This window comes from Melanerpes formicivorus, unplaced genomic scaffold (genome assembly GCF_026170545.1).
Source record: "Melanerpes formicivorus ecotype bairdi unplaced genomic scaffold, bMelFor1.0.p_v2 SCAF_60, whole genome shotgun sequence".
In the NCBI taxonomy this organism is placed as follows: domain Eukaryota; kingdom Metazoa; phylum Chordata; class Aves; order Piciformes; family Picidae; genus Melanerpes; species Melanerpes formicivorus.
The window spans coordinates 2,880,347-2,907,972 of NW_027142412.1; the positions used below are offsets into that span (position 1 = coordinate 2,880,347).

At 61.4% G+C, this 27,626-nt stretch overlaps 1 protein-coding gene across 3 annotated transcripts; it reads left to right on the forward strand.

Moving 5' to 3' along the window:
- The first annotated feature begins 392 nt into the window (after positions 1-392).
- EWSR1 (EWS RNA binding protein 1) lies at positions 393-27,313 on the forward strand. Of its 3 annotated transcripts, none has more exons than XM_068161816.1 (17): positions 393-464; positions 5,757-5,793; positions 6,806-6,857; positions 7,683-7,806; positions 10,705-10,891; positions 14,235-14,402; positions 15,071-15,285; positions 16,695-16,875; positions 20,964-21,001; positions 21,635-21,667; positions 23,503-23,621; positions 24,260-24,389; positions 24,704-24,826; positions 24,908-25,085; positions 25,344-25,441; positions 25,867-26,140; positions 26,883-27,313. In XM_068161816.1, exons 1-17 carry the CDS (start codon positions 452-454, stop codon positions 26,920-26,922), a joined length of 2,010 nt encoding a protein of 669 aa, XP_068017917.1. In that variant the 5' UTR covers positions 393-451; the 3' UTR covers positions 26,923-27,313. The 3 variants fall into 3 exon arrangements, with proteins under 3 accessions (XP_068017917.1, XP_068017918.1, XP_068017919.1); XM_068161817.1 differs by having other exon boundaries at positions 20,967-21,001; XM_068161818.1 differs by lacking the exons at positions 21,635-21,667; positions 23,503-23,621; positions 24,260-24,389; ... (3 more) ...; positions 25,867-26,140; positions 26,883-27,313 and having other exon boundaries at positions 18,860-21,000.
- Positions 27,314-27,626: the final 313 nt, after the last annotated feature.

The window sequence follows — 27,626 nt, forward strand, 5'->3', positions numbered from 1 at the left end:
GCCGCTTCCCTCGACGCCCCCCACGTGTCACTGCCCCAGGGCCCGTCCACCGCGGCGTGACGTCACAGCGACCCCACGCACAACGCCGTGACGCCGGGCGATGACGTCACGCCGCAGCCCCGCTCCGCGCGGCTCTTGCGCGACGGCCCCTAACGTCTCTGGGCGATACCAACGCACAGCACGGCGGGGGGGGTCGCGCCCAGCACCGCACCGAAAGCGCGTTCCCGAGCCGAGCCGCCCCCTCGTGGAGCCATTTGGGTTCTCGACGAAGGACGAGAGGCACGGGAAGGGCCGGAGGGAGGAGCGGGAAGAGCGGCGGGTGCGCTGCAGCCTGAGGTTTCCCCCCGCCGCCGCTGCTGTGGTAGGTGCCGGCCGGGCCGGGCGGCGCATGCGCAGGGCGGGGCGGCGCCGGCGGCCGGACGTTGGGAGCGCGGAGGAGGAAGGCGACAAAATGGCGTCGACGGGTGAGCGGGGCCCGGGGGGGAGCGGGGCCGGCCCGGGCTTCCGCGGGGGCCGCCTCAGCGGGAGACGATGCAGCCGGGCCGGGACCGAGCTAGGATCGGCCTAGCCTGCGCCTGGGGCTGAGCAGGCCGCGGGGAGCGGAGCGGGGGGGAGCGCCTCGGGGCCAGGCCGTGGCCGTGGCACGGCGGCGGGACGAGGCGAGGCGAGGCGCCGGCCCGCAGGCTCATCCCGGCGGGGCCTGCACCCAGCCCGGCCCCCCACCGGCACCGTTGTTCCCCGGCGGGTCCAGGCCCTCCCGGGGGTGCGGTGCCCGGATCGCCTGCGCCGTGTGTCGGTGAAAGGGCTGCGGGCCCGCGGCGGGCCGGCCCCGCCGCATCCTCCCGGCTGGGCTCTCGCAGCAGCTCGCCGCTCTTGCCGAGGGCTTCCCGCCCGCCTCCAGGCTCCCTGGCGGTGTCCGGGAGCGCTTCTGGTGCGAGTGTACTTCATTTGAGTAATAAAAGCCGTGAAGCATCCCGAAAGCAAAGGCGTCTGTCGCAGGAGGGCTCCAGCTGCTCAGGAGGCGAAGGGCTCCGACCCCAGCCTCGCCCCCGGCCACAGCAGCCCCAGCCTTGAAGCAGCTTTAAAGCCCAAGGTGGGATCAGCCCCTGAAGGGGGCAGGAAGTAATATCACAGCCAGGGAGCGTGAGGGGAACAGGATGGAATGTGACCTTGGAGCTGTTTAGCATCTCCTGTGTGCCCCCCAAAGAAAAGAAAGTTTAGCTGAAGGAGCCTGTGCCAATGAAACCCCACAGGGGGCTGTGAAAAACACCCAGCTGGCTTTCAGCAGAGCAGGGCAAGGCTCTGCCCTGGGAGCTGCTATTTTTGGCTGTGCTGTTGTGCTCTTGAGCCTGCTGAAGTGGTAGGATGAAGATTAATTTCCCCCTGGAAATGCAGGCTGGGAGAGTTGGGGTGGGTTTGGGTTTTTTTTTTTTAATGAAGCATAATATTTCCTTTCATGTTTTGCCTTCACCTGAACTGGAGCAAGGCACAGGAGAGGCACTGATGGAGACAAGCTGCAGCTTCCACACCTGGCTTGAGAATGCCTCCTGCCCTGGGGGTGCTCAGGGCCGGGCTGGATGGGGCCTGGAGCAAACCTGGGCTGCTGGGAGGGGTCCCTGCCCGTGGCAGGGGACCCTGGGTGACCTTTCAAGGTCCCTTCCAGCCCAACCCATTCTGTGGATCTCTGCAGTGCTGCAGAGTTGAAGGCCTTGGGGTTGTGTGGGGAGGCTGTGAGAAGGGGATGGGTGTTCCATGGCAGAGCAGGAGTGTAGCAGCTGGGGGGCCCAGCAGCTGCTTGGAGGGTGGTGGGCTGCTGGGGGTCTACCAGCAAGGGACTGGAGAGCTCCATGCACAGCAGCCTGGCTGCTTTTCAGTGACCTGGGGGACTGGGGGAGCTCAGTAGGTGCAGAAAGAGAGACTGAAGTGAGCAGTAGGGAGGGTTTGATGGCTGGATGAGTGGGAGCTGCTCAGCCTGGAGAAGAGAAGGCTCCAGGGAGACCTCAGAGCAGCCTCCCAGGACCTGAAGTGGGCTGCAGGAGAGCTGGGGAGGGACTTGTGACAAGTGCCAGGATGAGAGGCAATGGATGGAAGCTTGAGGAGGGCAGATTGAGACTGGAGAGGAGGAAGAAATCCTTTGCAGTGAGGCTGGGGGGAGCCTGGCACAGGCTGCCCAGGGAGGCTGTGGCTGCCCCCTGCCTGGAGGTGCTCAAGGCCTTGAGCAGCCTGGGCTGGGGGAGGGGTCCCTGCCCTTGGCAGGGGTTGGAACTGGATGCTCTTGAAGGTCCCTTCCAACCCAAAGCATTCTGTGAATGAAGGAACAGCTTGGGCTGGGGCAGGCAGGGCTGGAGGGGGCAGGCAGGGCTGGAGGGGGCAGGCAGGGCTGGGGCAGACAGGGCTGGAGGGAGCAGGGCTGGAGGGAGCAGGGCTGGAGGGAGCAGGGCTGGGGCAGGCAGGGCTGGGGGCAGGCAGGGCTGGGGCCGGCAGGGCTGGGGCCGGCAGGGCTGGGGCAGGCAGGGCTGGGGCGGGCAGGGCTGGGGCGGGCAGGGCTGGGGCCGGCAGGGCTGGGGCAGGCAGGGCTGGGGCAGGCAGGGCTGGGGCAGACAGGGCTGGAGGGAGCAGGGCTGGAGGGAGCAGGGCTGGAGGGAGCAGGGCTGGGGCAGGCAGGGCTGGGGCGGGCAGGCAGGGCTGGAGGGAGCAGGGCTGGGGCAGGCAGGGCTGGGGCAGGCAGGGCTGGGGCAGGCAGGGCTGGGGGGAGCAGGGCTGGGGCAGGCAGGGCTGGGGGGAGCAGGGCTGGGGCAGGCAGGGCTGGGGGGAGCAGGCAGGGCTGGAGGGGGCAGGCAGGGCTGGAGGGGGCAGGCAGGGCTGGAGGGGGCAGGCAGGGCTGGAGGGAGCAGGGCTGGAGGGGGCAGGCAGGGCTGGGGCAGGCAGGGCTGGAGGGAGCAGGGCTGGAGGGGGCAGGCAGGGCTGGAGGGAGCAGGGCTGGAGGGAGCAGGGCTGGAGGGAGCAGGGCTGGGGCAGGCAGGGCTGGGGGGAGCAGGGCTGGGGGGAGCAGGGCTGGGGCTGGGGCAGGCAGGGCTGGGGGGAGCAGGGCTGGGGGGAGCAGGGCTGGGGCTGGGGCAGGCAGGGTGTCCAGCAAGGTGTCCAGCAAGGTGTGAGCAGGTGGTAGGACAGCTGGGGGAGAGGGGGATGCATGGCAATGTCTTTAGCACCCAGAATTGAGAGGAGGCTCCAGGGGGACCTCAGAGCTGCCTTCCAGTGCCTGAAGGCATCCTGCAGGCAGGCTGCAGAGGGACTGCTCCTGGGGGTGTCTGAGCCAGGCCAGGGGGGAATGGAGAGCAGGGTCAGACTGGAGCTGAGGAAGAAGCTCTTCAGTGTGAGGATGGGGAGGCTCAGCATGGGCTGCCCTGGATGGCTGTGGCTGGCTCCTCCCTAGAGGTGCTGAAGGCCAGGCTGGATGAGGTCTGGAGCACCCAGGCCTGGTTGGGAGCTGTCCATGGCAGGCAGGATGCAGTCAGTGCTCTCCCAGGTCCCTTCCCACCTGAGCTGTTCTGTGATCCAGCAGAGCTCAGAGCCACCTGCAGGCCTGGGGGGGAGGGAGGGGGGAAAGCAGCATCCCCAGATCCCAGCTGGATGTCTCCAGCTGCAGGCCAGGCAGGGGAGCAGTGCCAGAGCAGTCTGAGCAGAGTGTGGTGGGAGTGAGGAAAGCCTTCAGTGCCTGCTGCTGTGAGTGGGGCTCCAGGCCTCTTCCTTCTGTGCTCCTGCCAACCCCTCTGCTCTGCTGCAAGGCTGAAGGGATTAGCAGCTGTCAGAAGTCACTGCAGGGAGGCCTGGGCCTTTGCTTGTCCTCCCTGCAGGATCAGCAGAGGGAAGGACAAAGAGGGAAAAGCCTTAAGTGCACCTCAAGGGCTTTGGAGGAGGAGTGAGAAAGCTCTGTTGGAATCCTGGAATGGCTCAGGTTGGAAGGGACCTTGGAGAGCAGCTACTCAACCTGCCTGCCATGGCCAGGGACACCTCTCAGCTAGAACTGGTTGTTCAGGGCCTCAACCAACCTGGAGACCTCCACAGCCCCTCTGGGCAGCCCAGCCCAGAGTCTCACCACCCTCAGACTGAAGAACTTCTTCCTCAGCTCCAGTCTGACCCTGCTCTGCCTCAGCTTCAAACCCTTCCCCCTTGGCCTGGCTCAGACACCTTTGGGGACAGTCCCTCTGCAGCTGCCTGCAGGATCCCTTCTGGTGTTGGAAGGCAGCTCTGAGGTCCCCCTGGAGTCTCCTCCTCTCCAGGCTGAACAACCCCAGCTCCCTCCTTTGGTAGAGATGAATCCACCCAGGAAAGAGAAGGAGAGGAAAGCTCTGTTAGAGGTGAACCCAGCCAGGAAAGAGGAGGAGAGGAAAGCTTTGTTAGGGATCAATCCATCCAAGAAAGAGGAGGAGAGGAAAGCTCTGTTAGGGATCAATCCAGCCAGGAAAGAGGAGGAGAGGAAAGCTCTGTTAGGGATCAATCCAGCCAGGAAAGAGGAGGAGAGGAAAGCTCTGTTAGGGATCAATCCAGCCAGGAAAGAGGAGGAGAGGAAAGCTCTGTTAGGGATCAATCCAGCCAGGAAAGAGGAGGAGAGGAAAGCTCTGTTAGGGATCAATCCAGCCAGGAAAGAGGAGGAGAGGAAAGCTCTTTTGGGGATCAATCCAGCCAGGAAAGAGGAGGAGAGGAAAGCTCTGTTAGGGATCAATCCAGCCAGGAAAGAAGAGGAGAGGAAAGCTCTGTTAGGGATCAATCCAGCCAGGAAAGAGGAGGTTCTGGTCTGTGGTCTTTTCCCAGTGGCTCCTAGTGCTCCATCACCCTCAGCTGTGACTGGAAGGAGTCCCTTGCAGCCTCAGGGTAACTGAGGGCCGTGGGGAGTTGTCAGCCAGGTTTCTCAAAGTGATCAGCAAGTTTTCAGACTGAGATCTGGGTGTCCTGGGGGTTACTGTGATGCAGACACCCAAACCTCTCCCCACATGGGACCTGGCCTGGTTCAAGCTCTGCTAGCACCAGCCTGTGGCCCAAGCAGCAGAGGTGAGCGAGGCTGGAGCTCATCCTGATCCCTGCCCTCAGGACTTGGTGGCCCAGGGCTGCTGGGCTGTGGCTGGCAAGGTGTGAGGGATGGATTCCTCATGTGGCTGGAAGCTGGAGGTGCTTGGTGCAGGCTGAGCAGCTCACCAGCTCACTTTGTCACCACCACGTGGGTGCACTTCCCATTCCCTCCAGCGAAGGGTTTTCCTGCTTGGAGTTCCAGGATTCTCATTCTCCCCTAGAGCAGGGGATTGGCCTGGATGGGGCAGGGTGGGGGAAGGAAGAACAGCCAGCTGCCCTCAGCCCCTGCCAGGGGAGACCTGCTGGGGCTGCCCAGTTTGCTTCCTCACAAGTTAAAGAGGAAGAGGGGAGGTGGTTTCCACAGAGCCCTTTGGAACCAGGGTGGGAGGGAGTTTAAGTGCCCCCAGACCACCTCCTCTCCTCCTGCCCTGCCCCCTCTGGGTGTCATCCAAGGGGGCAGTAGCAGTGAAGCAGGGTCATGGGAGATCAAAGTTGGAGCAGTTAACAGTGAAGGGAAGAGAGGTTCTGTTCCCTTCAGGGAGGCTGCAGAAGTGCCTCTACCTTCCAGGCCTTCCAGAGAGGGCTTTACAGCAGCTGCTGGAGGAAATCCCACAGCTGCTCTGCTCTTGCCCTGCTCATTTTGCCTTTGTCAACCTATTTTTCTCCTTCTTTTCCCTGTTGTCTTCTAGATTATAGCACCTACAGCCAAGCTGCAGCCCAGCAGGGGTGAGTAACTCCAGGCCTTTCTTCCTCTCTCTTGTAAAACAGATTTCCTCCAAGCATCTCAGCAGTTGTGCTTTGCTCTGCCTGGGGTTTGTCCATAGAATTGTCAGGGCTGGAAGGGACCCCAAGGCTCAGCCAGCTCCAACCCCCTGCCATGGGCAGGGACACCTCACACCACAGCAGGTTGCTCACAGCCACCTCCAGCCTGGCTGCAAACACCTCCAGGCAGGAGGCTTCCACCACCTCCCTGGGCAGCCTGTGCCAGGCTCTCAGCACCCTCCTGGGGAACAACTTCTTCCTCACAGCCAATCTCAATCTCCCCACTTCTAGTTCTGCTCCATCCCCCCCAGTCCTATCCCTCCCTGACACCCTCATAAGTCCCTCCCCAGCTTTCCTGCAGCCCCCTGCAGATCCTGGAAGGCCACAATGAGGTCTCCTGGGAGCCTTCTCCTCTCCAGCCTGCACAACCCCAACTCCCTCAGTCTGTCCTCACAGGAGAGCAGCTCCAGCCCTCTGCTCCTCCTCCTGGCCCTGCTCTGGACACCTTCCAGCACCTCCAGAGCCTTCCTGGCACAGAGGCTCCAGAACTGGCCCCAGAGCTGCAGCTGTGGTCTCAGCAGAGTGGAGCAGAGGGGCAGAATCCCCTCCCTGGCCCTGCTGGCCACACTTCTCTTGCTGCAGCCCAGGCTCTGCTTGGCTCTCTGGGCTGCAAGTGCTCCCTGCTGGCTCCTGCTGAGCTTCTCATCCCCCAGCACCCCCAGGTCCTTTCCTGCAGGGCTGCTCTCAGGCCAGTCCCTGCCCAGCCTGTGGCAGTGCCTGGCATTGCCCCGAGCCGGCTGCAGGACCTTGCCCTTGCTCCTGTTGAACCTCATGCTGTTCTTCAAGCCTTCAGATGCTGCCTTGCAGCAGAGATCCCTCAGCTGGGTGTAGGCTGCCTGGTGTGGTGGGTGTTGGGGTTGAGCTGGAGAGGGGCTAGCTTCATCCTCCGTAACGAGTCTCCCCATTGCTCCTGCAGCTACAGCGCCTACGCACCCCAGCCGGCGCAGGGCTACGCACAGACCGCTCAGGTAAGGGCAGCCAGGGGAGGGCTCTTGCCTCTTGCTGAAACATTTCCTGCTCTAAGCTCCACTGGGCTCTGCCAGCCAGCTGAAACCTGAGCAGAAGGTGAAAATCTGGCCTGGAAAGTGGGTTTGAAGCTTCAGAGCTCAGGGCGGAAAGCGGTGAGCTCCCCTCTGAGCAGTGGGGATGGCCTGGGAGGAGAGCAGGCAGCAGGTCCCAGCTGCACAGACTCACAGCTGCACAGAGGGAGGGCATTTGCCTGGGGGGGCTCTGGGTGTCCATACTGGAGCCTTACTTGCAGCCATGACCTAGCAGCCTGCAGCAGTGGTGTTTGCATACACAGACCTCTCACAGATTGCATCAGGTTGGGAGGGACTCTCAAAGGTCATGCTGGCCAAGCCCCTGCAGGCAGCAGGGACAGCTCCAGCCAGAGCAGGAGCAGGCTGCCCAGAGAGGTTATGAAGTCTCCTGCTCTGGAGCCTCTCCAGCCCCATCTGGATGTGTTCTGTGTGCCCTGCGCTGGAGTCTCTGCTCCTGCTCTGCCAGGGGGCTTGGACTCAGTGACCTTCAGAGGTCCATTGCTACCCCTAAGGTCCTGTGAGCCTCATCCTACTGACCTCAACTCCTCAGTGCAGCCTGGCCAGCCCCCTGTGTAGATCCCTCCTACCCTCCCAGCAGCTCACCACTCCCTCCCTCCCTCCCTCCCTCCCTGCCTCCCGGCTCGGTGTCACCCCGCAGCCTGCCTGCACCCCCGGAGCAGTGTCTGTGTGTCTCTGGGTGGTGTCTGGGTCAGTGCTGCTCACCAGTTCCACCTCTCTTGTCTCTGGGGGCAGACCTACGGCCAGCAGAGCTATGGGACCTACGGGCAGCCCACCGACGTCAGCTACACGCAGCCCCAGACCACCGCCGCCTACGGGCAGACTGCCTACGCCACGTCCTACGGGCAGCCCCCTGCCGGTAAGAGACTGCCCCCTGCCGGCCACGCAGCCCCCTGCCGGCCACACAGCCCCCTGCCAGCCACACTGCCTGCCCCCTGCCTGCCGCGCTGCCTGCCCCCTGCCAGCCACACAGCCTGCCCCCTGCCGGCCCCACTGCCTGCCCGCTGCCGGCCACGCTGCCTGCCCGCTGCCGGCCACGCTGCCTGCCCCCTGCCGGCCACACTGCCTGCCCCCTGCCGGCCCCACTGCCTGCCCCCTGCCAGCCGCACTGCCTGCCCCCTGCCAGCCGCACTGCCTGCCCCCTGCCGGCCACACAGCCCCCTGCCGGCCCCACTGCCTGCCCCCTGCCGGCCCCGCTGCCCGCCCCCTGCCGGCCACGCTGCCTGCCCCCTGCCAGCCACACAGCCCCCTGCCGGCCGCACAGCCCCCTGCCAGCCACACAGCCTGCCCCCTGCCAGCCACACAGCCCCCTGCCGGCCGCACTGCCCCCTGCCAGCCACACAGCCCCCTGCCGGCCGCACAGCCCCCTGCCAGCCACACAGCCTGCCCCCTGCCAGCCACACAGCCCCCTGCCGGCCGCACTGCCCCCTGCCAGCCACACAGCCCCCTGCCAGCCACACAGCCTGCCCCCTGCCAGCCACACAGCCTGCCCCCTGCCGGCCACGCTGCCTGCCCCCTGCCGGCCACACCAGGCTGCACTGCCCACCTCCAGCCCAAGCCACGCTGGTACTGCTGGCAGAGGGCCTCCCTCCTGCAGAGCCGGAGCAGAGCTGGTGTGAAACGGTGCAAGGATGGAGGGGGCTGGGGAGGGGATGCATGGGTGTGGGAAGGCTGAGGCAGGGGATTCTGCCCCTGTGCTCTGCTGAGACTGCTCCTGGAGCACTGTACCCAGTTGTGGGGCTCCCAGCACAGGGAGGATGTGGGACTGCTGGAGCAGGTTCAAAGGAGGCCACCAAGATGCTCAGAGGGCTGGAGAGCAGGCTGGGGGTTAGTGCTGTTGAGGCTGGAGAAGGCCTGTGCAGCCTTCCAGTACCTGAAGGGGGCTACAGGAGAGCTGGGGAGGGACTTCTGACAAGGGCTTGGAGTGACAGGATGAGGAGCAATGGCTTTGAACTGGAGGAGGGCAGATTGAGACTGGAGATCAGGAAGAAATTCTTTGCAGTGAGGCTGGGGAGACACTGGCACAGGCTGCCCAGGGAGGCTGTGGCTGCCCCCTCCCTGGAGGTGTTCAAGGCCAGGCTGAATGAGGCCTTGAGCAACCTGGGCTGGTGGGAGGTGTCCCTGCCCATGGCAGGGGGTTGGAAGTGGATGATCTGGAAGGTCCCTTCCAAGCCAAGCCATTCTGTGAGTCTGTGACAAGTGCTTCCCTGGTGGTTTGTGCAGGTGATCTCCTGGTGGGAGACAGCTCACTCTCTAGCTGTGATGTTTGCAGGCTGGCAGCCCTGAGGTGTGGAAGACAGCCTGTGACATTCAGCAGTGTGACAGGAGGCCCAGGGCAGGAGCAGCAAGGCAGTGAAGGTGTGCAGGGGCACCTAGGGTAACTGTGACAGGTGACAGGAGAGGCCATGGAACAAGGCAGCAAAGCTGGGGAGGGAGAGCAGGGCTGGTGAGGAGCAGCTGAGGGAGCTGGGCTGGTTTAGTCTGGAGGAGAGGGGGCTGAGGAGAGACCTCATTGCTCTCTACAGCTCTCTGGAAAGAGGCTGCAGTGAGCTGGGGTTTGGTCTCTTCTCCCTAGGATCAGGTGATAGGAGGAGAGGAAATGGCCTGGAGTTGTGCCAGGGGAGGGTTGGGCTGGGAATGAGGGAAAGGTGTTTGCTGCAAGAGTGGTCAGGGACTGGCACAGGCTGCCCAGGGAGGTGGTGGAGTCCCCAGCCCTGGAGCTGCTCAACACATGTGTGGCCATGGGATGTGATTTCATGGCCATGGAGGGGCTGGGTTGGTGGTTTGGAGTCAGTGACCTTAGAGGCCAAACAATTCTGTGATTCTCTGCTAACAGGGACTGGGCCAGGGGAGGCTTGGGTTGGACATGAGGAACAATTGCTTCCCCTTGAGGCTTGTCAGGGCCTGGCCCAGGCTGCCCAGGGCAGTGCTGGAGTCCCCATCCCTGGAGGGGTCTCAGAGCTGTGGAGGTGTGGTGCTGAGGGCTGTGGCTTGGTGGTGCCCTGGCAGTGCTGAGGTAATCCTTGGACTGGATCTTAAAGCTCTCTTCCAACCACAACCATTCTGCACTCCCAGGATTCAAACCAGAAAGCCCCAGAATGACTCTGGGGGCAGACAGCTGAGCTTTGGGGCTTTTGTAGCTACTGTGCTGTGCAGACTTCCTCCTCTCACTTCTCTTCCTCCTCACTCACCCAGTCAGTGAGCACTGGGGAGGGCCCTGGTTTGTGGCTGGGACTGGGAGATGTGGAAGCAGAGGCAGGCAGTGCCCTGCTGGCAGCACTGCTGGTCTGCAGAGTGGGGAACTGAAACCAAGAGCTGCAGCCCAGAGAGCCTGAAGGTGTGAGTGGAAGGGGGAGTGCCACAAGAGCCCTGGGTTCACAGAATGATGGAATGGCTCAGGGTGGAAGGGACCTCAGAGATCATCTACTCCAACCTCTCTGCCATGGCCAGGGACACCTCCCAGCAGCCCAGGCTGCTCAAAGCCTCATCCAGCCTGGCCTTGAACTCCTCCAGGCAGGGGACAGCCACAAGCTCCCTGGGCAGCCTGTGCCAGAGTCTCCCCAGCCTCACTGCAAAGAATTTCCTCCTGCTCTCCAGTCTCCACCTGCCCTCCTCCAGCCTCAGCCCTTTGCCTCTCATCCTGGCACTCCCAGCCCTTGTCAGAAGGCCCTTCCTGGGCTCCCCCCTCGCAGGTCTGCAGCGTGGGATCTGCTCCGGGGCTCTGAGGTCTTGACCAGGCTGCTGCGCTCTCTCCTAGGTTACACCACCCCGACCGCCCCCCCAGCCTACAGCCAGCCCGTGCAGGGCTACGGCAGCGCCGCCTACGACACCAACACCGCCACGGTCACCACCACCCAGGCTTCCTACGCCGCACCCTCCGCCTACGGCACCCAGCCCGCGTACCCTGCCTACGGCCAGCAGCCCGCCGCCTCCGCCCCCGCCAGGTACCGCCCTGCACCCGCCCAGCCTGGGCGCTCCTGTGCCCGCCCCGCGCCTGCCTAGCCTGGGCGCTCCTGAGCCTGCCCCGCGCCTGCCTAGCCTGGGTGCTCCTGAGCCTGCCCCGCGCCTGCCCTGCGCCTGCCCCGTGCCCACCCAACCTGGGCGCTCCTGCGCCTGCCCCGCGCCTGCCTAGCCTGGGTGCTCCTGAGCCTGCCCCGCGCCCGCCCTGTGCCCGCCCCGCGCCCGCCCTGCGCCCGCCCAGCCTGGGGGCTCCTGCGCCCGCCCAGCCTGGGCGCTCCTGTGCCCGCCCCGCGCCTGCCTAGCCTGGGTGCTCCCGCGCCTGCCCCGCGCCTGCCCAGCCTGGGTGCTCCCGCGCCCGCCCTGCGCCCCGCCCAGCCTGGGCGCTCCTGCGCCTGCCCCGCGCCCGCCCTGCGCCTGCCCCATGCCCACCCAACCTGGGCGCTCCTGCGCCCGCCCTGCGCCCGCCCAGCCTGGGCGCTCCTGTGCCCACCCCGCGCCTGCCTAGCCTGGGTGCTCCCGCGCCTGCCCCGCGCCCCGCCCTGCGCCCGCCCCGTGCCCACCCAGCCTGGGCGCTCCTGCGCCCGCCCCGCCCCACGCCCGCCCCATGCCCGCCCTGCGCCTGCCCCGTGCCCGCCCCGCGCCTGCCCTGCGCCCCCCTCCTCAGCCCCATCCCGCTCCCCTCCCCGTCCTGCTCCTCATCCATCTCCTCTCCCCTCCTGCTCCGAGTCCTCCTCATCCTGCTCCAAGTCCTCCTCACCCTACTTCTCATCCTACTCCTATTCCCCCTCATCCTACTGCTATTTCTCCTCGTCCTACTCCTCTCCTCATCCTAGTCCTATTCCTTCTCATCCTGCTTTTCCTCTCCTCATCCTACTCTTCATCTTTTTGTCCTACTCCTGCTTCTCCTCATCCTACTCCTCCTCTCCTCATCCTACTCCTCCTCTCCTCATCATGCTTCTACTCCTCCCCATCCTGTTTCTACTCCTCCTCATCTTACTCCTCCTCTCCTGGTCCTCCTTCTCCCCTCGTTCTTCTTCCCTCATTCTACTCCTTGTCTCCTCATCCTACTACTCTTCTCATCCCAGTCCTCCTCTCCTTGTTCTACTCCTCTCCTCGTTCTACTCCTTCTCTCCTCATCCTACTCCTGCTCATCTCGCTTCTCCTCACCTACTACTCCTCTTCCTCCTCCCACTCCTCATCCTTCTCTTCCTCCTCCTGTGAAGGCTGTGCTCTGGAGCAAGCCTCAGCACCCAAGCTGGTGCCTGCTGGCGTTGCTGACCCCTGCGCTGCTCTCCCTGCCGGCTGTGGGGGCCGGGGGCGGCTGCGTCGCTGGCGGCTGCAGCAGTGTGGTGACTCAGTGCCGTTACTGGCAGAGGAGGAGAGCAGCCAGCAGCCAGAACGGGCTCCTGGCTCAGAGCAGAGCAGCTAAAGGATCTGTCTGGCTTGGTCTGCAGCCCCAGGGTCAGGCAGGATGCTGCTACCTACCAGCCCTTCTCGAGCAGCACAGGAGGCAGTTTCCTGCTGACATCCCTCCTGGCTGGGCACCCAGCAGTATATTTAGTGTCATTGTTTGCTCAGGATGTGAGAGACCTCAAGCACCTCATGGAAAGCTGGTTAGGAGTGAGTCAAAACTGCTTTGTTCCTTTACCTGGTGTTGTAGCAACCACTCCAGGGAGGAAAGGCAGAGCTTGGCCCAGCTCAGGCTGTCAGATCACACTTTGAAGGGAGAATTCTGACACCATTTAAAGTCATTTTTTCCCCCCAGCTTGTACAGCCAAAGGAGGTTAACTCTTTCTGCTCTGCTCTGATAAACACTTAGAGACCATAAACAGCATGGGGCAAGCAGAAAGGGACATCTGAGTCCCCTGCAAAGCTTCTCTTTATTTTCCAGGCCTGCAGAGTTCATGCTCAGAATGCTTTGGGTCAGAAGGGACCTTTAAAGGTCATCCACATTCAGCCCCCCACATCCTTTCCTGTATGTGGGGTAATAGCTGCTTGCTCTGGATTCTAAACCAGACAATGGCTCCTTCAGCTGCCAGCAGCTCTGCCTGCCTCTGAGCTAATCGTGTCCCAGAGCCAGCCTCAGAGCAGTGAGCGCACTGCTGACCCCCTGCCCGCCCCTCCCACACCCTCCCCTTGGCTCCAGAGCCAAAGCCTCAATCCTTTGGTTTCATAAGGTGTCCAGAGGGCAGAGGCTGTGGTGCTGGGTGCTCCTTTGCAGCTGGCAGGGGAAATCCCCAGCCAGGAGGTGCTGAAATGTTCAGTGTTTAATGAGGGTGTATCAGGTGCTGCCAGAGTGGCTGACACCGCTCTGCTGCCAGCTTGGAACTCTACCCAAGGTCCTGGGGAGTGCTCTTCTCTCTGGGGGCATCTGAGCTCCTGCTCTGCTAGCCAGAGGCATGGAATCACAGGATGGTTTCTGGTGGAAAAGGCCTTTCAGATCACCCACCCCAGCCAGTCTCTGACTCTGCCAAGTGGTGCTACATCGTGGCCCTCAGCACCACATCTCTCTGGCTTTTAAACACCTCCAAGGAGGTTCAACCACTTCCCTGTAGCCTGTTCCAGTGTTTGAGAACCCTTCCAGTCAAGGAGTTTCTTATGTCCAGCCTAAACCTCCCTTGGATCAACTTGAGGCCATTTCCTCTTGTCCTATCATTTGTTCCTTGGGAGGAGAAACCAAGCTCCTTTCAGGGAGTTGTGGAGAGCAATGAGGTCTGCCCTGAGCCTCCTCTTTGCAAGACTGAGCAACCCCATTTCCCACAGCTGCTCCTCACCAGCCCTGTTCTCCAGCAGCCCTTCTCTGGACCTGCTCCAGCCCCTCAAGGTCCTTCTCAGAGTGAGGGCTCCAAAACTGAGCCCAGTGTCCGAGGTGCAGCCTCACCGGTGCCCAGCACAGAGGCACAAACACTTCCCTGCTCCTGCTGGCCACACCATTGCTGGTGCAGGCCAGGATGCTGGTGGCCTTCTTGGCTACCCAGCTCATCTTCAGCCATTTGTCATCCAGCACCCCCAGGTCCTTTTCCCCTGCTCAGTTTCCAGGCACTCTGCCCCAGGCCTGGAGCGTTCACGGGGTGGTTCTCAGCCAGGTGCAGGACTCAGCTCCTGGCCTTGTTGAACCTCATCCCACTGGCCTTGGCCCATCGACCCAGCCCAGCCAGATCCCTCTGCAGCTGCTTCCTACTCTCCAGCAGCTCAGCACTTCCCTCCCAGGCTGGTGTGCTCTCCAAGCTCACCCAGGGGTGCCCCTGCTGCCCTCCCCCAGGGGACAGCGACGTGGGCAGCGGGGGCGGGCTCGGCGCCAGCGTGTCCTTCTGTGTTGCTCCCCAGACCCCCGGATGGCAGCAAAGCAGCAGAGACCAGCCAGCCCCAGTCCAGCACGACAGGCTACAGCCAGCCCAGCCTGGGCTACGGGCAGAGCAACTACAGCTACCCCCAGGTGCCCGCCAGCTACCCCATGCAGCCAGTGGCTGCGCCGCCCACCTACCCTCCCACCAGGTAACCCCCCCTGGGGCTGCCCTCGGCTCAGCTGGGGCATGGGGAGCTTCTGGGGGCATTTTGGATGGGAAAAGGAGGTTTGGGAGGAGGGAGTTGTTGGGGTGCTGCTGGTTGTGGTAGGGAAAATGGGGCTGTGGCTGAGTGTGTAAGGATCTCTGTGTGCACACCCAAAAGGGCATACAAGGGAGCTCCAAAGGTCATCTGCTCCAAGCAGAGCAGATTGTCCAGAGCCCCAAACAACCTCACCTGGGATGCTCCCAGCCATGGGGCATCTCCCACCTCTCTGAGCAACCTGGGCCAGGCTCTCCCCACCCTCAGTGCCAAACATTTCTCCCTTCCCTGCACTCTCAGTCTCCCTCTTTAAGTTTCAAACCATCACCTCTTGTCCTGGCACAACAGGCCCTGCTCAGGAGTCTGTCTGACCTACCCCTTTCAGCACTGCAAGGCCACCACAAGGTCTCCCTGGAGCCTTCTCTTCTGCATGCTGAAGAGCCCCAGGGCCCTCAGCCAGGCCTCCCAGCATGACTCCACTTTGATAAATGGTTTACAGCCCCACATATGGTTTTTAATGGCATTACCTCCATTATCTTCTGGCAGGAGCCCCTCCAGCAGCCTGGTGCCAGGGGATTGTCTCACCCTTCCACCCCTTTGATGCTCTTCTCTTGCAGCTATCCCTCCACACAGCCCAGCAGCTACGACCAGAGCACTTACTCGCAGCAGAGCAGCTACGGGCAGCAGAGCAGCTACGGGCAGCAGAGCAGCTATGGGCAGCAGAGCAGCTATGGGCAGCAGCCTCCACCAACCACTTACCCACCGCAGACAGGATCCTACAGCCAGGCCCCGAGCCAGTACAACCAGCAGAGCAGCAGTTATGGCCAGCAGAGTGAGTGGGAGGGGAGGAGGGGGGCGAGCTCCCTTCCCTCCGCAGGGTGGGCTGGCTCCAGAGGAGGCTGGGGTCTTCATTTGGGTCTGAAGCTCCCAGCTCTGGCAGAGGGAGAGCTGACTTTTGCCCTGTGTCAGTTAACAATGGCTTGGTGGCAGCTCTGGGGCAGGGGAAAGCACAGAAGCACAAAACCCTGTGGCTGGGGTTGGTGGGAGCAGTGCTCTTGGGCCACGCGGCCGCTCCGCAGGGCTCAGGCTGCTGGGGGCTAAGGGGAGCAGTGCTGCATCTGCCCTTCCTTGGCTTGTCCTGGCTGTGTGCTGGTGCTGAGGGCAGGTGCAAGGGCTGAGAGAGGGGACAGGCACTCTTGACCTTTGTTATTCAACAGAGGTCTCTTCTCCAGTCTGAAAGGTCCCTGAGTCAACCCTTGATGTTGTTCAGCTCCTGCATCAGCCACCTGGGTGAGGGCCAGAGTGGACCCTCAGCAGGGTTGCTGATGATACCAAACTGGGAGGAGTGGCTGACACCCTGCCAGGCTGTGCTGCCAGTCAGTCAGGCCTGGCCAGGCTGGAGAGTTGGGCAGAGGGGAACCTCTTGAGGTTCAACAAGGGCAAGTGTAGGGTCCTGCACCTGGGGAGGAACAGCCCCCTGCAGCAGAACAGGTGAGGGGAGACCTGCTGGGAAGCAGCTGTGTGGAGGGGAAGGACCTGGGAGTGCTGGGGCACAAGTTTACCTTGAGGCAGTGCTGTGCCCTCATGGCCAAGAAGGCCAATGGTCCCCTGGGGTGCATGCAGGAGAGTGTGGCCAGCAGGTCAAGGGAGGTTCTTCTCCCTCTACTCTTCCCTAGTGAGACTGCATCTGGAGTCCTGGGTCCAGTTCTGGGCTCCCCAGTTCACAAAGGACAGGAAGTTACAGGAGAGAGGCCAGGGGGGGCTCCAGAGGTGCTGGGGGGCCTGGAGCATCTCTGTGAGGAGGAAAGGCTGAGAGCCCTGGGGCTGCTGAGCCTGGAGAAGAGCCTGTGCAATGCTCAGCAAGAGATGAAGCCCTGGGGGGTTGGCAGGAGGCTGGGGCTGGGCTCTGGTCAGTGGTGCCCAGGGACAGCACAAGGGGCAGAGGGCACAATCTGGAACCAAGGAGGTTCCATTTGAAGAGGAGGAGAAACTTCTTTGTTGTGAGGGTGCTGAAGGCCTGGAGCAAACTGCCCAGGGACGTTGTGGAGTCTCCTGTGCAGAGCTTCCAACCCCACCCTGGCCCTTGTGCTGCTGGGCAGGCTGCTGTGGGAGCCCTGCTGGAGCCAGGGAGGTTGGTCTGGCTGATCTGCAGAGGTCCCTTCCAAGCCCCTCACCACGCTGGGGCTCTGGGACCCCCTCTCGCTTGTCGCTCCCTGAGCTGTCTGTTGTGACCCTCCCCAGGTTCCTTCCGCCAGGACCACCCCAGCAGCATGAACGTGTACGGGCAGGAGGCCGGAGGCTTCTCGGGCCCGGGAGAGAGCCGCAGCCTGGGCGGCCCCGAGAGCCGGGGCAGGGGCAGAGGGGGATATGAGCGAGGAGGCATGAGCAGAGGTGGGCGGGGAGGAGGCCGCGGTGGAATGGGGTAAGAGCAAATCTTTTCTCCTCTTTCTCTAATCCTGGTTCACCCACAGGCTCTGAGGTGCAAAGAAGGGACTGAAAGGTTGACCTTCCCCACACTGCATCCCTGGGGGGAAAAAAATCAGCCCTGTAGTAGCATTGCTCCGAATCCACAGGGGTGCAAACAGTCGCTGGGAGAAACAGGAGCAGGATCTGCTCATCCTGTCCTGTGGCTTGGTTGGGTCCCAGGGTGGAGCTGGGGGGGGAAATCAGGGGTGTTGCCAAACAAGGACCTTTCAGCTCCCTTCGTGGTGGTGCAGAGGGGAATCCTCTGCTGGGTTTAACAGTAACTGTGGATGGAACACACACAAACCTCCACCCGGGGCTCGCTCCCTGGCCCTCAGCAGGGGGGGGCTTGACAGCTCAGGTATGTACAGGGTGCTGTCAGCCCCCCCCCAGGCCGTCAGCCTCGTCACCCCCCGCGGCAGGTGGCTGCTGTGGAGGCCGTGGCTCTGAGTGACCCCCTGGAGCATGTGGAAGGACCCCCAGGAACATCCAGAGGGCTGGCTCGGCTCCCAGGACTGCTCCCCCTCGGAGCTTGTGGGTGCTCTAAACCAGTTTGGCCATTTTAACTGATGGCAGAGCCTGGTTTGGTCAACCTTTGCCTGCAGGTCAGCAAGCGTCTCCCTGCCTGGGATGTTTGGTAGTGGTGAGGGAGGAGGACTGGTCCTCCCCTGCCAGGCTCCTCAGAGAGGGACAGAGGGGCTTTGTGTGTGTTCCTTCCCTTCGCCCCCGTCGCCCAGAGCTATGCAGAGTGTCCCTGGGGGAGGTGGGGGGGGGATGTGCGCCGCCAGCCCTGCCCTGGGCACAGGGCGGCCACGACCGCAGCCTCTCCTCGGGAGCCAGCTCCTGCAGGTGTCTGCCAGCCTGCTGCAGCCCCACAGCTGGGCAGTGGCTGGTCCCATTCTGCATAGCTCTGTCCAAATGAATTGGTGTGGCCTGAAATCTTTATCAGAGAAATAAAGAGCTGCAGTGCCTGGAAAGAGAAGGGAAAAAAACCACCAAAAGCTTGGCCTGGCCTCAAAGTGGCTCCAATTGGCTGGAGGGGGACAAGAGTTCAGTGGTCCTGCATAAAGATTTCACACCCACAACCTGGTTTCTCTCTCTCTTTAATGATTGCAAGTAGATGTGGACACTGGAAATGCCTATCATCACATCCCAAAATGTCTAGCCCCTTTGGAGCTCTGCCCTCACCCCATTTGGTCACCTCTCTCGATTGCCCCACCCCAACCTGAGCTGGCCCTGCCTAGGCCGTTCCCACCCGACTGAGAGCCTGGCCAAGCTTTCCCTGGGGCCAAGGTTTCCCTTGTGGCCAAGGCTCCTTTGTAGCCAAGGCTCCCTTGTGGCCAAGGCCCCTTTGTGGCCAAGGCCCCTTTGTGGCCAAAGCTTCCTTGTGGCCAAGGCTCCTTTGTGGCCAAGGCTCCTTTGTGGCCAAGGCTCCTTTGTGGCCAAGGCTCCCTTGTGGCCAAAGCTCCTTTGTAGCCAAGGCTCCCTTGTGGCCAAGGCTCCCTTGTGGCCAAAGCTCCCCCGTGGCCAAAGCTCCCCTGCTCTATGGACTGCAGGCTCTCTGCTGTCCCTAGAGGAGGTGGCTCCCCCCCTCCCAGCCCCGAGCGGGGGGTGGTGTGTGTGCACTCCGGGGCCTCCCTGAGGCGCGCTGTGGTGATGGATTTCAGTGTCCGCGGCAGGTAAGGAGCCGGCTGTGGTTGGGGACGAGCTCTCTGTTGTCTCTCTTTGTTCTCTCTCTCTGTTATCTCTTGAAGTAAATTCTTTTTGTTTTCTTTTGTTTTGTTTTGTTTTTTGTTTTCCTTTTGTTTGTCATTGACTGGGAAAGTTTTAACAAAAAAAAAAAAAAACAGAAAAGAGAACTCTTTGCTTTGACTTTTTTTTTTCCTTGGCTTTGTTAAACATGGAAACTTTTTAACATGCTTTGTCGCATTTATATGCTACAGGTTACAAAGTGAGAGCCTTGTATACACCTCAGTACTTAAATGTACCCCGTACTCAGTACTCAGCCGGCAGCATAATGAAAAGTGGGACTAGACACGGTGTCCATATGGAGAGGAAAAATAATCCTAGACTCTTTGGTTTTGATGATATTTTCCTTTTATCCCTTTTCTTTATTTCCCCACCCCCCACCCCCTCCCCACTTTGATTTTGGTTTTGCTTTTTGTTATCTCTCTCCCCCCCCCCCCCCAACTCCCTTCGTAGCCATTGTGTACACGGAGCCCCTTCTGTCGCTTTGCTTTTACCAAACCCAGCGACACCCAACCTCTCTCTTTTGGTAATTAAACAGAACACCCACCCAAACCCAACCAACCAACCCCCCTCCTCCTCCCCCAAAAAAAAAAACCAAACCCAAACAGCAAACAGCCAGCCCAAAAAAAAAACCCCAAAGCAAACCCCCCCCCCAACCAGCAGAGGAGGTATTCTGTAGCGCTGGGGTAACAGCCATCTGTGGTTTTAAAAGAGAGACAGTGACCCTCTGGTGTGTACTCTGAACTTGGATTACAAAGAAACCCCAAGGAGGTGGAAGCTGCATGCAACAGCTGGGGAATGTGTTGACCACGATGCTTTCTTTTCCTTTGGCCAGTATTAGAGGTGCAATACTTTGCTAGAAACAAGCCAGCAGTGCTCTCCCTCCTCTGCTCGCCGCCTGCCACGCTGCTTCTGGGCTCACCCAGAAAGAGCAGGAGATCCAAAACACCAAAACCAAGGAGAGAAAAAAGCCTTGGGGGGGAGATATTTTCCTCATGGGGTGGTATTTTTCCTCAAGGAATCATCTATCTCCTCCAGGAGTGCTGTTTTCCTCCAGGAGTGCTCTACCTCCTCCATGAGTGCTCTACCTCCTCCAGGGGTGCTCTATCTCCTCCAGGAGTTCTCCATCTCCTCCAGGGGTGGTATTTTTCTTTTTCCCCTCCAGGAGTGATATTTTTTTCCTTCAAGGAGTGATATTTTTCTCCCTCAAGGGGTGATACCTGTTCTTTACCTCAAGGAGTGATCTTTTTCCCCTCCTGGCACCCCAAAAGAGGGCCGAGCTGACCCCTCAGCCGCAGCCCCCTGCGAGAGCCGCCCAGCGGTGCCCACAAAGCTGCACCCCAGGCCTTGGATGCCCCCTCCCTGTTGCTCTGTAAAGTCCTCCCCCTGCTGAGACCTGTTCCAAATGTGTGGGGCTGGAGCAAGGTTGGGAGCAGGAATGTCCAAGCAGCTGAGGGTCTCGGTGCGGTTAGGCCTCGCGGTCTGGTTGTGCCTCCTCTCCCTTTTGATGCTGTTGATGTCAGGGACCCTGCCGGCTCCTTCCGCTCCGGTGCTGCCACAGGCTGAGGGGTGCACCTTTATGTCCACACAGAGGGGAGGGAGTTGACTTGAAACACCAAACTGAGTCAAACCAAACTGAATCAAACCAAATTGAACGAATCCAGATCGAATCAAACCAATCCAAACCGAACTCAACCAAACCAATTCAAACCAAACCAATCCAGACCAAACTCAACCAAACCAAACCAAATCAAACTGAACCAATTCAAACCAAAATGAACCAATTCAAACCAAAACGAACCAATTCAAACCAAACTGAACCAATTCAAACCAAACCAAACTAAAACCAAACTGAAACCAACAAAACCAAATCAAACAAACCAAAACTACCAAAATCCACCCCCAAAGCCAAAACAAAACGAAGCCAGCCAAACCAAAAAGCCCCACCCCAAGGGCCAACTTCTCCATACCCAGCATGGTTTTTTAGCCAAGTATTGCACTGCTAATACCCATCCCAAGCCACGCACAAGGGGGTGAACCGACGAGCCAAGCCAGACAAGCCAGGTGGTCTGATACATGTGTAGAGGAGGCTGGAGGGAGCTGCCCCGAAGAAAGGCAATAGTTGCCAAGCTGAGAGAGTGAGAGAGAGAGACTGAGAGAGAGAGCGAGACAGATGCATTGTCTGGAGATGTTTGCTTAGCCCAGTGCCCATCCTCGCCGTGAGCCGCAGCGGCTCCGGGCGGCACTGCCGTGGTTTTTAAAAGGGAAAGGCCTTCATTTCTTCGTTTATCCCCCCAGCAGCGCTGGAGAGCGAGGTGGCTTCAATAAGCCTGGTGGTAAGTTTTTGAGCATTACAATGGATAGTGTTTAAAAAAAAATAAAATTAAAAAAAAATGGAAATGACAAAAAAAAAAAAGCCTAAGTGATGCAGCCAGTGTTAATTGTTGTTAGCATATCCAAATCGAAAGGGAAAGCACACCAAAAAAAACCGAGCTAATGCTGTCCGCAAGGTGCCGGCAATGCCTCAGGGGTGCGCGGTGACGAAGGGTGCCGACAACAAAAGGTGGAGCCAGCCTTTTGGGGAGAGTAACTGCAGCTGTAAGCAAAAGGATTTGGGTCAAGTAGCCTTTGCTTAATGTTAACCACAAAAATATATATATATATATGGAAAGAAAAAGATTGGCCTGGTAAAGCATTGCAAAAGAAACCACCACCACTCCCCCTGCCCCCCTTCCCCCCCCGCCCGGTTCGCCCCGAGCCCAGCGTCAGAGTGGTTAATGGTTTGAGAGGCTGCTCGAAGGGAGCAAACCGATCGCCACCGCAGGTAGAAGGTTGCATTGCTGCTGGTGCGGGGCAGCCCCGGTGCCATTCACGGTGGTGAGCTGTAGCTAGAGTTGTGTGTGTCGGCCCTGCCGCCCTCCCAGCCCCCCAGCTAACACAGCTTCTTGTGCTTCTCTCCCACCTGGCAGGACACATGGAGGAAGGACCGGACCTGGACTTAGGTAATTGCTGCCCTCGGCCGCGCGCCCCGAGCGGCTCCGCCGGACGGCCCTGCCCCGGCTCCTGGCTCCAGGGAGCTCTTTCGAGCGTTGGAACAGGCTGCCCAGGGGGGTGGTGGAGAAACCATCCCTTGGGTGGTGTCCCCTGGCTCCAGGGAGCTCTTTCGAGCGTTGGAACTGGCTGCCCAGGGGGGTGGTGGAGAAACCATCCCTTGGGTGGTGTCCCCTGGCTTCAAGGAGCTCTTTCGAGCGTTGGAACAGGCTGCCCAGGGGGCTGGTGGAGTCACCATCCCTTGGGTGGTGTCCCCTGGCTTCAAGGAGCTCTTTCGAGCGTTGGAACAGGCTGCCCAGGGGGCTGGTGGAGTCACCATCCCTTGGGTGGTGTCCCCTGGCTCCAAGGAGCTCTTTCAGGTTGTCTCAGGTGTTGGAACAGGCTGGCCACAGAATCAGTAAGGTTGGAAAAGACCTCAGAGATCATCAAGTCCAACCTAGTACCTAACACCTCCTAACAACTAAACCATGGCTCCAAGTGCCACATCCAGCCCCCTCTTGAACACCTCCAGGGATGGTGACTCGACCACCTCCCTGGGCAGCACATCCCAATGGCCAACAACTCTCTCTGGGAAGAACTTTCTCCTCACCTCCAGCCGAAACGTCCCCCTGCACAGCTTGAGACTGTGTCCTCTTGTTGTGGTGTTGGCTGGCCAGGGTGGTGGTGGAGTCACCGTCCCTGGAGGTGGTGTCCCCTGGCTCCATGGAGCCATTTGCAGTCTCTTTCTGATCATTTCAAGCATTGGAACAGACTGCCCAGGGTGTTGCAGTCAGCATCCCTGGAGGTGTTCCAAAGCACATAGACCTGGCACCAGCTGCCTTCCTGTACCTGAAGGCAAGCTGCGGGAAGGCTGCAGAGGGACTGTTCCTGAGGGTGTCTAGAGGCAGGCCAAGGGGGAAGGGTTTGAAGCTGAGAGAGAGCCGGGTCAGACTGGAGCTGAGGAAGTTCTTCAGTGTGAGGGTAGTGAGACTCTGGCATGGGCTGCTCAGAGAGGTTGTGGATGCCCCTTCCCTGGGGGTGTTCAAGACCAGGCTGGATAAGGCTTTGAGCACCTGAGTCTAGTTGAGAGGCATCCCTGGCCATGGCAGGGAGGTTGGAGTAGATGACCTCTAAGGTGACTTCCAACCTAAGGCATTCTGTGCTGGGCTGACAGTTGGACTTGATGCTCTTTTGCAACCTTCGTGATTCTTTGATTGATGATCGCTGGCTCCTCACAGCACCTGGGCTACTGCTAGACCACACGTGGTTGTGAGCTGCTCATCCTTCTCCCTGGCTCTCTGGGGAAGCTGCTTCATGGCTGTTGGGTTGAGAGAAAGCCTCAGCTTGATCCCATAGCCTCCTCCTCTCGGCCCTGCCGTGCCCCCAGCTCTTTCCTTCCTCTCTCACAGGCGTGGCTGGGAGCTGTGTGTCAGCTTCCAGCCGCGGCACAGCGCTGCGGAAGGGGGAGGGCAGCACAGCCAGCAGGGTGCATGGCCACGGGCAGGGGGCCTGCAGGACACCAGGGTCTTCTCCAGGTCCCACCTCGGGTGTCTCCTGTTGGAACCAAGCAGTTTAGCCATGTGGTTCTCCTCACAGTGGGAGTCAGTCTGTCCCTCTGCAGCGGCCAGGCGCAGAGCCCTGGGTGGAAGAGGTGGCGGAGAGTCACCTCAGCGCCTGGGTTTTGCTGTCGTGTGGCCACTGAGAGTGAAGCCACAGCTGGCTGAGGGGGTGACATCATGAGGATGACTCCATTGTCATGTCACTGCCTTTCCCCTCCCACAATGACCCCATGAATTGTCTTCTCCAGGCCCACCCATGGATCCAGATGAAGACTCAGACAACAGCTCAGTTTACGTGCAGGGCCTGGGTGACAATGTGACCCTGGAGGATCTGGTAGACTTCTTCAAGCAGTGCGGTGTTGTCAAGGTGAGGGGGACACAGGTCACCCTCCAGCTGGCATGGCCATGGAGAAAGATGTGGCCCTGACTTGATGTAGCCCTGGGCAGCCTGATCTGGCTGGAGGTGTCCCTGCTCTCTGCAGAGCACTCGGACAAGATGACTTTTGAGGGTGCCTTCCAACCCGAGGTAGTCTGTGAATGGCCTTGCCCAGCTCCTCCTGCCCTCACAGTGCTCTCCCCTCAGCCTCTCATCTCCAGGAGCTGGCAGGTCCCTGCTGATAGAGCAGTAGGATCACCACAGCTTGGAGCTGACCTGCAGCTCAGGCTGTCCCCAAGAGCCTTTGTGGTGTTTGTCCCTCCACAGCGTGATCAGTCACGGAGGAAGGTGCCTCTGTGGATCTGCTGCTGGTGGGAGAGCAGAGGGGCACCTGGAGAGTGGTGGGTGAAGGACTTGGGGACCTGCCAGGTCCCCTTTGGGCCAGGCAGCTGCTCAGGGCTGCTTCCTTCATCCCTTGGGCTGTGCAGGCTGAGGGCCCTTTGTCTTGCCACGAAGCCACCGCAACAAGGCTTGGTTGGCTCGAGCCAAAAGCAGGAGAGAGCAGAGCAGATCCCCCCCTTGGCTCATGGGGAGCTGTGCCGTGGGGTGACCTGCTGCCGCCCTCCTAGGTGAACAAGAGGACTGGGCAGCCCATGATAAACCTCTACCTTGACAAAGAAACTGGCAAACCCAAAGGAGATGCCACGGTGTCCTACGACGACCCCTCCACCGCCAAAACAGCTGTGGAGTGGTTCGATGGTGAGTCCCTGGGGTGGCGTTTTGGGGTGAAACCACTTCGGTTCTTGTGTCAGAACTAACTTCTTGCGCAGCTGGGGTCGTTCAGAGCCGGCTCGAGGTGGTCAGGCCCTTGCCCGAGGAGCTCTGGGCTGAACTGGCAGAGATCAGCGTGGTGCTGGGGCTGTGGCTGCCCAGGCCTCTGGCCCCTGCCGTCTCCTGTGGCAGGAAGTCCTCAGATTCAGACCTCGGGAGGGGTTTTTGGCGTGGTCCTGTATGGGGTGTGGTGGGATCACAGCCCCGGAGCGATGCCCTCACCCTCTTGTGTTTGCCCCCAGGGAAGGATTTCCAGGGCAGCAAGCTGAAGGTGACCCTGGCACGGAAGAAGGGCCCCATGAACAGCATGAGGGGCGGGCTGCCCCCCCGGGAGCAGCGGGGGATGCCCCCTCCCCTCCGCGGAGGTAATGCCCAGGCCCTGGCACCAGCTGTGCCTTCTCCAGCTGTGCCCAAGCCTCCTGGCGCTGACAGAGCCTTCCTTGCAGGTCCGGGGGGCCCCGGGGGCCCGGGGGGGCCCGGCGGCCCGAGCGGCCCCATGGGGCGGATGGGAGGCAGAGGCACGGAGAGGGGAGGCTTCTCCTCGCGGGGACCGCGGGGGTCCCGGGGGAACCCCTCTGGGGGCAGCGTCCAGCACCGAGCCGGCGACTGGCAGTGTCCCAACCCGTGAGTACCATCCCTGTGCCACCTCTGCCCCGTGTCAGGGGCTCTGCCGTCCCTTACCCTGGAGCCCTGGCAAAGACCTTTTTGTGCCAGGTGCTGCCCAGGGTAACTTGCTGGGCCCCCAGAGGAGGCTTCTTTCTCCCCACCGTGGCACCAGCTTGCTCCAGGTGCTGCTGGCCAGCTTGGGTGTTCCTTCTCCTGGCACTGCCCAGCGCTCCTGGAGCACCTGGCCAGGCTTTGCCAATGGCTGTTTTCCCCCAGGGGCTGTGGCAACCAGAACTTCGCCTGGAGAACGGAGTGCAACCAGTGCAAGGCTCCGAAACCAGAAGGGTTTCTCCCTCCCCCCTTCCCCCCTCCAGGTATGTGAGTTGCAGGGGTGCCAGCAGGGCTTGGAGGTGCCTGGGTTCCCCACCCCAGCCCCAGGGAGCTGCTGCTGCTGCTGCTTCCCTCCTTGAGCTGTGAAATGGAGGCAGGCAGCGTTCTGCCCACGCTTCCCAGCCGCTCTGGAGCTGCCAGCCTCTTCCTTGGGGCTCTCTGTGGTTCCCCAAAGCACTTCCACCTTGTGAGGCAGCAGCCTCCTGGAGAGCCCTGGCTCTGAGGAGAAGCTGGGCGAGGTGTGCGTGCTTCCTTGGGTGCCCTCAGGGTTCCCAGCTGCCCCTGGGCCTTCTCCTGTGCTTGGTGCTGGATCTGGATGTGCCAGGGTCACCGGGATGGGCTGAAGGAGAGGCTGTAGCTTCCACACTCTCCCCTTGGAGCACCCTGAGCCTCTGCTCCTCTCCCCCAGGCGGTGACCGCAGCCGAGGTGGCCCCGGGGGGATGAGAGGCGGCCGAGGGGGTGGCCTCATGGACCGCGGGGGACCCGGCGGCATGTTCCGAGGAGGCCGCGGCGGAGACCGAGGGGGGTTCAGAGGGGGCCGCGGCATGGACCGAGGAGGCTACGGAGGAGGCGGCCGGCGAGGAGGAGGAGGAGGACCTGGGGGGCCCCCGGGACCCCTGATGGAGCAGATGGGAGGCGGCGGCAGAGGGGGGCGGCGCGGGGGACCTGGCAAGATGGACAAGTACGTATGGGGGGCAGGGGGGAGCGGCTGGGCAGGGGGCAAGCCCTGACCGAGGCCATCTGGGAAAGGGACAGGGTGGCACTGGGGTGGCACCGGGCATCTACACCAGCACCCAGTGCCCGAGTTGGATTTGGGTGCCTGAGTGAGGGGGCAGATGGGTGTCGGGGGGGAGCAGGTGCTGGGGTGGGTGGATGCTGGGGGGAGTGGGTGATGGGAGGAGTGGGTGCTGGAGGGAGAGGGTGGGGGGTGAGTGGGTGATGAGTGGGTGCTGGAGCAAGAGGGTGGAGGGAGGGTGGGTGATGAGCGGGTGGGGGGTGAGTGGGTGATGAGCGGGTGGGGGGTGAGTGGGTGATGAGTGGGTGCTGGAGGGAGAGGGTGGAGGGAGGGTGGGTGATGAGTGGGTGCTGGAGGGAGAGGGTGGGGGGTGAGTGGGTTATGAGTGGGTGCTGGAGGGAGAGGGTGGGAGGTGAGTGGGTGATGAGCGGGTGGGGGGGTGAGTGGGTGCTTGGCTGCTGGCGTGACTGGGTGCTGAGGTGAGCGGGTGCTGAGGTGAAGCAGTACCAGGATGTGGGCAGCAGAGGAAGCAGAGGCTGGGGGGAGGGGGCACTCAGCTGAGCGCAGGGGCGGTAGGGCAGGCGGGCAGAGGAGCAAAGGGTTGGTGGGGCCGGCCGGTGCGGGGGGGTGAGGACCCTTCCCCTCGGCGGCAGTGCGCTGCCCTGAGCCAACCTCTTCCGCCCTGCAGGGGGGAGCACCGCCAGGAGCGCCGGGACCGGCCCTACTAGCGGCGGCCTGCAGCTGCCTTTCCTACCAGATTTATTTTTTAAACCAGACAAATGTTTTAAATTTATAATTCCATATTTATAATGTTGGCCCCCACAACATTATGGTTCCCCCCCCCCCCGCCCCTCCCCCCTCCTTCTTTAGTATTTTTCACCGGTTGTGGAGAAACATTAAAACCGAGTTCAAGGGTAGCGTGCCGAGTTATCTTTTATTCCCCCCCCGCCCCTCCCCCTTTTGAAGCCGGTTGTTTAACGAGAACTAAACCCCTGCCCCCCGCCCCCCTCCCCGTGTCGTGAGCATGCTGCGCACCCCCCCGCGGCGGCGGCCAGCTGTGAGCCTGTGAACGGTTGTGACGGTTTTCTAAGAAATAAAATTCCCGTGTTTATAACCCAACCGCTGCCCGACTCTCTTCCGAGCCTCCCGCACGCCCGGGGGGCGGCCGCCGTGCCCCCCGGCAGCGCCCCGCACGCCCCCGCGGCCGGAGACCTTCACCGAGCTGGGGGGCGATGAGGCCGCCCGAGCGTCCCGGTGCCCCGAGCCTGCAGCTACGGCATCCTCAGCACCGCCCCAGCCGCAGCACCCACAGCCCCCCACCGGCCCTGGCGTCCTTCGAGCACAGCCCCAGCGCCATCAACCACTGCCCCCAACCACAGCGCCCTCAACAGCCCCTCCGCACCTCCACCCCCCTGAACCACAGCCCCCTCAA

Coding starts and splice junctions, on each gene's coding strand:
- EWSR1 (XM_068161816.1), top strand. Junction 15,286..16,694: donor CAGCAGTTATGGCCAGCAGA/GTGAGTGGGAGG, acceptor GACCCTCCCCAG/GTTCCTTCCGCCAGGACCAC. Junction 21,668..23,502: donor AGGACCGGACCTGGACTTAG/GTAATTGCTGCC, acceptor TGTCTTCTCCAG/GCCCACCCATGGATCCAGAT.